At 42.7% G+C, this 11303-nt stretch overlaps 1 protein-coding gene across 1 annotated transcript; it reads right to left on the bottom strand.

Moving 5' to 3' along the window:
- Positions 1-505: 505 nt before the first annotated feature.
- On the bottom strand, positions 506-4120 carry LOC109422938 (26S proteasome non-ATPase regulatory subunit 1). The gene is made up of 3 exons (XM_019697834.3): positions 3988-4120; positions 3355-3933; positions 506-3141 (listed from the first exon to the last, which is right to left on the bottom strand). The coding sequence occupies exons 2-3, from the start codon at positions 3904-3906 to the stop codon at positions 619-621; spliced, it is 3075 nt and encodes a 1024-aa protein (XP_019553379.2). The 5' UTR covers positions 3907-3933; positions 3988-4120; the 3' UTR covers positions 506-618.
- Between the last annotated feature and the right edge of the window lie 7183 nt (positions 4121-11303).

Raw genomic sequence — 11303 nt, 5'->3', positions numbered from 1 at the left:
ATCAAGGATTAATTTACTTAATAACTTTTTTTCTAAATTTTTTAGCTAAGTTCTGTAAAAAGCAGTTGAAAGCTAATAAAAAATTGGTCATATTACCGCTCTCATCTTAAAATTTGGTCGACCCAATTTCCAGCGACACTGCCGTAAGTTTATATTCATTTTTTAGAAAATTTGGCAAATTTGGGTTAAGTTTACATACAAATTTTTTTGAAAAAGTTTCCTTTAAATCATGTTCAAAGTTTCTTTGACTTATTATCTTTTGAATGAAACCTAGGGTTTTGAAATCGGACGCAAATTGGCGGAGATATGGGCCTAAAAAAATTACATGTTTTTGAGGGGGTGACCCCAAACTTTTGAACGGGAGTGTATATGACCCTTCCGGCCCAAAGGGTTAAAGTAATTGAGTTCGTGCGAAGTTATCAAATCAGTTTCACGAAAACGACATGCGACGAGTCGTGCTCAACAGCCAGTACCAATCGGAATTAAATAGATGACAAATCCAAAGTTCTATGGGCATTGAGGCTTTATTGATTAAAAGAAACTAGTACAGCTAGAACATCAAACGCAGCGCAATATAGATGAATATATTTTAATGCGAAAATAAGTCGCTCACTTGGTTCAATCTTCAATATACTCGAACGGTTCGGGTGCTTCCGGTTCCTTCAAGTCGTCATTCTTGGGTCCACAGGCGGTAACCCGTTCGACCAGGACCTGCTCGCCAGCCGCGTTATGCTGCATCATGATGATCCCACCGATGGTGACGTCCTTCAGCGGTGTGTAGGCCGTTCCCTCGGCAATGCTGACCACCTTCAGCTGTTGGCGCATAACTCGGGCCGGGTTGTGCAGGATCTCGAAGCTGGGCTCCGGTTCCTTGGGAGTTTTGGCGGTGGTCGAAGTGGATTCTTCGGCGGAAGGCGCCGCCGGAGACGAGGTGGAACCTTCTTTGGGCTTGTCTTTCTCCTTTTCCTTGTCTTTCTTTTCCTTTTTGTCCTCCTTTACCGGAGTGGTCTTGGCTTCTTCCTTGGCCTTGACGGTAGCGGACAAGTCATCCTTGGCCGGGGCTTCCTCGTCGACTTCCATTTTGGTATCGGCGGCGGATTCCTTGTTGGTGTCCTTTTTCTTGTCTCCGGTACGGCGCTTGGCACGGGCTGCGAGGGATAGAACAGCGGTAGCAACCTTGTCCCGTTCTTCGCGTTTCTTTTCCTCGAGAGGTGCTGGGTAGGCATAGAGGGAGGGGCGAGCGGCAGATTTTAGATCGATCTTGGGCATCTTCAGGTCAGAGTTGAGCGCAATCAGACAGGTTGGCGTGAAGGCCAGGGACAGACAATGGGCCAACGGGAACCAGTACCAGTACTGGGTGAAGACCAACATTCCGACGACGGCTTGCAGGTTGGTGTGCCCAGTGCGGGACTGGAGGCTAACGGTCACGTTGCGGCCACCGGCGTCGATGATGCCCTGAGCCAAGATTGCTCCGTACTTGGCCATGACGTCTTCGTGCTTGTTGGTGATGACCTGGGTGTACAACTGGCGGAAGAAGGTGACCTTGGGACAGGTTTGATCGGTTTGCTGGATGAGGATCATGGCGGAAGCGATGAGGGCTCCCTGGCGGACAAAGTTGACCGGGTCGAACTTGGCCATCGGTTCCAGGAGGGCGATGGCTTCACGCAGTCCAGTTCCAGCACAGGCGATACCAAGGGCCATGGCAGCACCGTATCGGACATGAGGGTTGTAAGACTCGGCCAACAACGAAACAACCGATGGACACTGCTCCGGAGTGCGGAAGAGGATGAATCCGATGGCTGTGACGGCGGCACGACGCACATCGTCGTTCACATCGCTGACAGCAACGTGCAACAGCTTCCGAATAGCTTGATTGTTGCCAGTTCCGCAATAGGCCATGGCAACGGTGTACATACCGCTACGGCGGAGGACCGGATCCTTATCATTGGACAAGCTGGTCACCAAAGAATCAGCTTCTTCCAAACGAGCGTACATGGTCAAGGAAATACCGACAGCTAAACCGCGCAGAATCTTCTCATGCTGCGTTTCCTGAGCGTAAGCCACCATGTCCTCGATAGCAGGGGCGTGCTTGGAACCGAGCATTACCATTCCCATGGCAATACCAGCTGCTTCTCCCGTTACCGCGTCGTCTTGATACAGATTGAACTTCAGCTGTTCGTAGACATCCTGACGATGGGTGCCCATGGCTGCCAATCCCAACCCGAGACATCCTCCGTGGCGGACATTCTCGTTCTGGGCGTCCTTCAGCTGCTGCAGAAGATAATCGATAATGTTCGCCCCGTGATTGGCGTGGATCAAACCAAGAGCATAAAGGCCACCGCCCTCGGAGTATCCCGAGCTTGGTCCACTCTCCTTCGGCAAGTAGCTCTGCATGAGCGCCAACGATTCCGTTTCATGGCCACGATGGATCACACCCAGCGAAGCCGTAGCCGTCAACTTGGCCCAATTGGTAGCCCTCGCCAGCCACTCCAGATTATCCCGCAGGAACTGATCGCTGGTGGTGCCGCTGTGCATAAACGCATTGGCAATCACAGTAGCCGTGTGGCAAATCGAAACCCGCACCGCCTCCTTTGTTGCACGCAAAATTTGCAAATCAGCGTGGTTGCTTCTGATCAAAAATTGCAACTGCAAATCGATTGTCACCTCTCCGGACAGAATGCCCGCCAACTTTTCAATATTCGATTGGTGAGTCTTTTCGCTCTCGTTCAGACTTTCCACGGTCCGCTCGACCTTCGTATCTCCATCGCCGTCGGTCTCCTTCGGTTCTTGCTTAATTTCCGGGGCTGCAGCGGGCGCATTCGTGCCTTGCGGTTTTAAGTTTGAAATCAGCGCCGATGGAATCGGTGCGGTGGCTTTCAAAGCCTGCAAAACCTGTCCCAAGAACTGTTGCGTGGCCGACTCGTACAAATCGAACGCTATTTGGTACGCCATCAGGACCGAATGTTCACCTCCCTTGGTCAGGTTGTCCAGCAGTTCTGCCACGGCCAGCGGGTCCTCCAGGAAGATCAGGCACTGACACATGTTGACATAATCGGGAACGCCCAGATTGCGGTACAGTCCGACCAGGCAGCGGAGCACCGTGTTGCGGAAGGCACGGTGTTGAATGAGGCTCATCGTGACCTGGAAAAGGGAAAGTAGACATGAGATCAAAACCATCCAATAATTAGGTTGTTTAGCATAATCGAAGTAGGTAGATACAAAACTGATGCAACTGTTTACTAAGCTTCTTTTTGCTCGTCATGGGATAATAAACTTAACCTGTAACCCGCGGTCTTAAAGGGTTTGACCAGCTTCTATTGTCTATTTTACAAAAATAACTCAAACTCCACATACCTGAAACGCATACGCCAACATCCCAGCGATATCGTCCGCCTTCATGATCGACGACTCGACCACATCCATCCTCCTGGTCTCCAGTGCAATCCCCAGCGCCTGCCGATACTGTCCATCGTCCAGACAGCGCTGAATCATCCGGTTAACGATCGCTTCCAACCTCGCATCAATGGGCTTGGCCTTGGACGGATTCTCTGCCAACTGGACCCTCAAGTGCGTGTAATGGTCGATACATTTGGCGATGATCGTGTCCACGTACTCATTGCGAGCGTTCACATCGAACAGATCGCCCGCCCCCAGCGCATAGGTCAGCGAGTCCTCGAACGATCCCAGATGGTAGTACACCTTGGAGGCCACCAGGGCGGCCAAATCGTGCTGCGTGAAACCCTTGTCCTCGTGCAGGATTTCAATCTTCTCGACGGCTTCGGAAATCTCCGGCCAGAATTCGTCCACGATGGTGTCCAACTTCTGCAGGGCGAAAACCTTCAGTTCCTGAATCGGTTCGTCCAGCAGGCAAATGATGCCGGCGGCGGAGGTGATGTTCAGTTTCATCCTTGTTCTCCAGCGATTATCTGTGTTCTGTGGGTAAAATGTTGTTACTCGTTTGCTGGACAGTATAAGCTCTCTACTCACCACTAAATTTCTGGAAAACTATCAAGAATTACACGAAATTTTTGGATTATTTTACGCACAAAGAAAATCTTGCTGTTATTCCACTGCGATGACTTTCAGAAAAACGAGCTGGCAAAAATGGTGGCGTTTGACACCTCTGCTAAATGAGCAGGAAAATTCGAGCAGGAAAAAAGCTCCCCTAAAGCGCCGCCTATACCTCATGGCACGAACTTCGAGCAGGAAATATTTTTTTTCCTGCTGACTTCACATTTTTGAGCTTTTTTCCTGCTGGGTTCACAGTTTTGAGCTTTTTTCCCGCTAACTTCACAGGTTGAGCTTTTTTCCCGCTAATTAAAAAAAACATAAAATTCCTAAAATTCAGTTTGTGATTGAAGGTTGCATTTGCATGGCGATGTTGGTGATGTCCGGGTAAGTTTTTTATACAAAAATGTTACTTAAATATATTGCGAATATTTATGCTTTGCTTTCTAGAGAAAGTGCCCGCCAAACTCATGAAAATGAAAATCCTACTGGACGTGTGGATTTGAACCGCAAAATGTAACCGGCTAGCGTACGCAAACGAGGCATATAAATCCATTGATGTGTGAAGCTTGATATCGGACAATCATGACCAGAGCCCGGAGTACCGAGGATAGCACGTTTACAACAGCGTGCCCGGAAGATTATAGGGGAGGTTGTCAACAATAAGCTCGGTGAGTCAGCAGGAGCGATGTTGTGGATTTACCGGCTACTTGTATTCCACACCTCTGCTAAATGAGCAGGAAAATTCGAGCAGGAAAAAAGCTCCCCTAAAGCGCCGCCTATACCTCATGGCACGAACTTCGAGCAGGAAATATTTTTTTTCCTGCTGACTTCACATTTTTGAGCTTTTTTCCTGCTGGGTTCACAGTTTTGAGCTTTTTTCCCGCTAACTTCACAGGTTGAGCTTTTTTCCCGCTAATTAAAAAAAACATAAAATTCCTAAAATTCAGTTTGTGATTGAAGGTTGCATTTGCATGGCGATGTTGGTGATGTCCGGGTAAGTTTTTTATACAAAAATGTTACTTAAATATATTGCGAATATTTATGCTTTGCTTTCTAGAGAAAGTGCCCGCCAAACTCATGAAAATGAAAATCCTACTGGACGTGTGGATTTGAACCGCAAAATGTAACCGGCTAGCGTACGCAAACGAGGCATATAAATCCATTGATGTGTGAAGCTTGATATCGGACAATCATGACCAGAGCCCGGAGTACCGAGGATAGCACGTTTACAACAGCGTGCCCGGAAGATTATAGGGGAGGTTGTCAACAATAAGCTCGGTGAGTCAGCAGGAGCGATGTTGTGGATTTACCGGCTACTTGTATTCCACCGGTCACTTCAGTAGGGTAATTGTTCCTAATGTTGCGGTACATAATGGCAATTGAGCACTTTTTCGACTGAAATGTTACCAAAAGGCATTTTTGTGTGCTTTAAGATTTGCCAAAAACCTATTTAAAAAAAATCCTTAATATTTCGGCTGCTGTCTTCCTATTGTTCCTAATGTTGCGGTATCCCATATGATTTCAATGGGATACCGCAACATTAGAAACCGTAATCAAATATTACCTCCATAAAATCCTTGACCTCATGTGAAGTGGCAACCAGCAACAAAAGGTTATCGTTTACAATAATCAATGATCGAAAACAGAGAAACGATAGTTTTTTTTATATTATTTTTCCAAGCAAATTTGGAACTACCGACTAACGTTTTGAAACCCTTCATTAGATGGTACGATCATATTTTTTAAATTAATTTACCTTATTAACCTCTGGCCAAGTTCGCAGGGGTTGACGGTATTAAAGTGAAGGAGTTTCATTTTGATTATTGTAATGTAGTGTTCTTTAGTGAAACACATAACCTTTTTTTAACACTTCAACGGTTCATCACGAACCAGCGGCTGCAGATGGAGTATGGCTGATCATATGCATCAGACATGCCTCGATAAACACGGAGGAACCGCCGGAGCTCAGTAGAGTCTATTCCCAAGCAATAGTTTCATGTCGGTTGGATTTGAGAAGGTTTTGATGATCGTTACAAATCCTAATAAAAGTATTATAGGATTTGTGACAGGTTTTGGAACCTTTTACAACCAGCTGTGAGCTGTCTTCAAAATGTTGTTTGGACTTTCTTTTCCACGTTTCTCGGTTGATTTTGATTAGTAATGTATTAATGTCATAGTCGCTTTTTCGAATTTTGACTATGTTGGCCATATTTTCTTTAATAAAGCAATTCAAGCATAATTTTTCAAATCGACGTATCTAACTTTTTCACTGATCTGAGTAAATTCATGGTCAATGTTGACGACCATTTCACTAAAATAGTTTTTTATAAAAATACTTTTCATAAGTTTTTTCGTGCTTAACATCACCAGGGATATAGCACGCACTAGGTAAGAAACAAAACCTACTCATTCCATATCATTTTCACAATGAATTTTGACAAAAATACACATACACCGGGTTGGTTCGAGATACGTCATGCCAGATACGTCGCTTTTGTATGGTGCCAGTTTGGTGTATCTGTTACTTTTGATTTTGGCTAGATACGTCGTTTGATTTTCTCATATATCAAAACGGTGTATCTATCAGTAAAGTTCTAAACATCAAAATAGTTAGATACGTCGTTTCGATTAATATGCTTAGTTAAACAAATTAAGCAATAAATCATCAAACAGTGATGTGGATTCTTCAATTTGCTTTATGAATCATGCATGCAGCAGTTAACCCGGATCTGTTTACATTCTCGAGTTACGTTAAAGTTAAAGTTATGCTTGAATTAACCTTTCAGCACGCGCGCTGTTGTAAAAAGTACAACACTACCAAAAAATCTCAATCGTCGTATTCAGCGCGAGCGCGGTGCAGTTTTGGTTACTTGATAACGCGCGTGCTGAAGGGTTAAAATCAACCGACGAATTAATAGTGGGAAGGAGATTTGCAGCACTTAATTGGCCTCCTAAAGTGAGGTTATGTTTTGTGAAATCCCATTTCGTATTTTAGTGATTGAGTCGTTTCAGATAATCTTTTTTGAGGGATCGGGGTAGATAAAATCGTTTTATAGGTAAATTTACCAAAACATTAATGAATAAACTGATGGGGAACTGGTATTTCGCTAATTGTTGAACACTATTCAAATGTTGAACAGTTTCTGAAAATTTTAATATAAATCTTACTTAAGTAATTTTCGCTCAACGTAAACGTATGATGTAGATGCATATACATGTGTGTCACGATATTGGTCCAATTAAATTAAAAAAATATACATATTTCACGTCAAAAATATTGATTGAAAATTTTGTATCGCTGATGACAAGAAAACAGCACAATTCTTAAGGTTCATGTTAAGAAATTGCTGCGGGCAAATCGACCACAAATATCAAAGGCACACCATAGTTACAAGAACTGGAAGGATGTCCTTAATAGTTTAAAATTGTTCAAAATCACATTTTCATTGTACCGTTGGGTGTCCTTATTTCGCGCGGGTCCAAATTTCGCTCACTGATAATATTTAGAGATCATAAACATGAAACTAATTGTACAATTGCCCAAATTTCACTTTAGCTTCAGTATCTAAAGTGAAATTTGGACAATTCAACAACTTGTTCTGTTATTCTTCTTCTTCTTCTTGGCGTAACGTCCTCACTGGGACCAAGCCTGCTTCTCAGCTTAGTGTTCTATGAGCACTTCCACAGTTATTAACTGAGAGCTTCCTCTGCCAATGACCATTTTGCATGTGTATATCGTGTGGCAGGCACGAAGATACTCTATGCCCTAGGAAGTCAAGGAAATTTCCTTTACGAAAAGATCCTGGACCGACCGGGAATCGAACCCGTCACCCTCAGCATGGTCATGCTGAATACCCGTGCGTTTACCGCCTCGGCTATATGGGCCCTGTTCTGTTATTATGATCTCTAAATATTATCAGTGAGCGAAATTTGGACCAGCGCGAAATTAGGGCACCCCACGGTAATTTAATTTCAAAAAAAAAATTCTAATCAAACTATCATTACACAGCGTAACAAAAATTAACTTTTGGTCTGTCTCAAAAGCAAACTTATGTGTCTCTGACAGATTTTGGGCCGCTGAATCCGAATCCGGGCTCAGATTTTTGCTCTAACACGTCACAATTTTAAGCTATACCTCGATTTATAGGGCAAAATATGCGATTTTGGGCTTTTTTGACTGCAAGCCATTACGTAAAAAAATATTTTTTTTAATCAATCAAAAGGTTAATTGGTCAATTAACATCTAAATTAACGACTCATGCAAAAAAAATCGTTTTACCAAATCAAATTCAGGGTGTTAAGGGGGTCCCAGGAGTATTTCAAGGCGTTTCAGGAGGTTCAGGAGCAACTCACGGGTTTTCAAGGGATTTCAGGGTCGTTTCATGAGTGTTCTTGGGGGTTGAGTGGATTCCATGGGTTTCCAGGAGTATTTCAGTCGTACTTTTCTTCTGTAACTTTCGCTTCTAATCAAATCTTTTCAGCCATTTTTGCATCTAGTCCTGTTTAAAACGATTTCAATCCACTAATTGTCACTAACTGGGACTAGCTGAGCACAAAACACGAAAAACCCTGAAAAAATTCGCCAGAGTAAAAAAATGTCGCGTCAAATTTTATCAAATGTTGGACCACATCGGATAACTGTTTGGTCTACGTTGGGTTTGGTGCCCAAAATAAAAACAGGTGAATGATAGGTTTATGTCGGGTTACACGCCATCAATTACGAACAAGGCTTCAAGCGTTTCAACAATTAGCGAGAACCGTCCAACATTATGGGAGGTATGCACTTCAAACGAAATCGCTCAAGCAATTTTCGTTCAGTGCATTATTTTTCCGTGACTGGAATGGTCAAGAAATTTAACACAGCAAGCCCCATTTGATTTGACGTTTCGTTTCAGCTCCGTACTAGGATCCGGAATAAAGTGACGCTTTATTATTTCTTGAGCGATTCCTTGCCTGAATTTTCCACGCATCGAGATAGGCCAAGAAATTTCTTGCGATCAGCGTACTATCCATTAGGATGAGCTAGCTTGAGCAAGCGTTCAACATTTGGGTTACAGACCTCCCATACAAATGTTCTATTTTCTCTTAGAAAATGGAATTTAAGGGAATACAAATTCAATGGGCAGTAGGGTCTTGTACCACTTGGGCAGGTGTACCTATTTTGGGCACTTGCCGCTATAACTAAGTCAATTTCAAAGCGATTTATTTAAAATTTTGTCCAGAGTTAGGCACGTACAGTATCTAACTCTGTACAAAAATTCAAATCAATCGGTTTGAAATTGACTTGGTTATAGCGACAAGTGCCCAAAATAGGTACACTTGCCCAAATGGTACAATACCCTATAAGAAATAAGTAGATCTAGACGTTCACTGGATATTTGAAATTATGCACGGAAAAACAAACGAAAACCAAAATGCCAGTAGGGAATCGCGCCACTTGGGCGGTGGCTTCTATATTCGTCTCTTTTCCACTATAACTCAGTCAAATTTGAACCAATTGACACAACTTTTGGAATGTGGTGAGATAGGTATAGTATCTACCCGTGTACAACATTTCAAGTCAATTGGTTCAAAATTGACTGAGTTATAGTGGTAAACAGACGAATATAGAAACCACCGCCCAAGTGGCGCGATACCCTACTAACCGTTCAATAATTGGCGAATTACCCTACTTTGGTATAAAGAGTGAGAACAGGTTTCTTCTGCTCTACCTCTTCCTAGAGAAACATATTCTTCTAAGAAAGGTTTTTTTTTTCAATGCTTTGAAGTATTTCGTTTGCGATTGCCGATGTTGAATTATTAAAGCTGTAAATGTGTTGTTGTACGGCTTCATTGCATTTTTTACAATTACTCCGTTACTGACCAGAACAGTCAACATTGCACAGGGAACCAAATGGATGGGGCCTGGGTGTAGCTTTCCATCCTCAATGTGCAATTTTGAAGGTTCAAAACTTTATATTGTCAGTACCGGCGCCGGCCACGTCCTTACGGTCATCGGGGAAGGGAAAGAATGTTGGTGTGACATCCGTTGCTACTAGAGACCGTGTGTACCTCCGCATCCCCACGGTTGTCACAGGAAGGACGTTTGTTAGTGGGAAGGGAAGGGATAGAAAGTTACATAGATCTGGATTCACATTGGTAAGTGATGTGAGCTATGCAACCCTTGATATGGTTTAGTCTTCCGCCAGCCGGCTGTCGGAAGAATACAATACTTTTATTGTATGTTTGTGTATTAAATTTAATTATATACCAGGCATGAATATTTTTTAAACCACGCTTATGTCGGATCAACTCGAAATAACGCACGTTTTAAGCTTATCATTTCTCAGTCAGAAAATAAACTGTATGCAATTCCGTTTAGTGTTACTGCCAATGCTGAAAATCCGAAACCCGCGCCGTAGCTTTACGAGAAAACTGGACAACTAAACAACTAGAATCGTTGCTTTTGAGTTTCATCTATGTTCTTGTATTACTTTTTTTTTCGCGTTCCCGTGTTAATAAGATTGCGGATAACAAAACCGTTGTACATATTTATTATCCGCGAATGTTCGCAACGCGTAATATAAGTTGAAGGTGTGATAACAGAAATACATTATCGTGAATGTTTGAAAAAGAAATCGAAATTATGGAACTCGGCACGAATAAATCGACGCGGAAAACGTGGTCTACTTGTCACTGTATCGTACGGTAATCTTGACCTTTCTAAAGAAAGAGATACTTCGCCGTTTTGATCGCTGATTGCCTGCTTGTAAATCTGAAATAGAAAAAAGTATTAAATTGTGATACGTTCTCCACTGTTATATTTTTGTAAATTGTTATTTATATATAGTTTAAAAATACCTCCATCCTTCTGAAACCAACGGTATATTAGCAGTGAAAATAAATAGAATAAAAAAGTAAATAAATAAATAGTGTAAAAAAGTACACCAAATCTTGATCCTGGAATGTTCCTGTATTTAAATAAACCAGGCTGGAAAATAGCAAGATCAAAACTTGAAATGGTAGATCTTACACCGTAACGCACCATTTCAAGGTGATCTACTCACGTTACGGGTTACGGGTTGTTTTACTAAGTATTTTTATGTCACATAATCTCAGGCATACTTCAGTGAGCAGAAGGCAATTATCTCAATACACAGGCATGCGATCATAAAACAGTGTACATATGTAGGATTTTTAGGTTGTACTTTTATCCAAAAGTAATCCAAATAATCCAAGTGTCACAATTGCAATCATAACAAATGGGAGTGCTATGAAGACAATATCGCAACATGGTGAATGCAAATTATAAT

This window comes from Aedes albopictus, chromosome 1 (assembly GCF_035046485.1).
Source record: "Aedes albopictus strain Foshan chromosome 1, AalbF5, whole genome shotgun sequence".
Lineage (NCBI taxonomy): Eukaryota > Metazoa > Arthropoda > Insecta > Diptera > Culicidae > Aedes > Aedes albopictus.
This window is presented reverse-complemented; position numbering and strand designations above follow the sequence as displayed.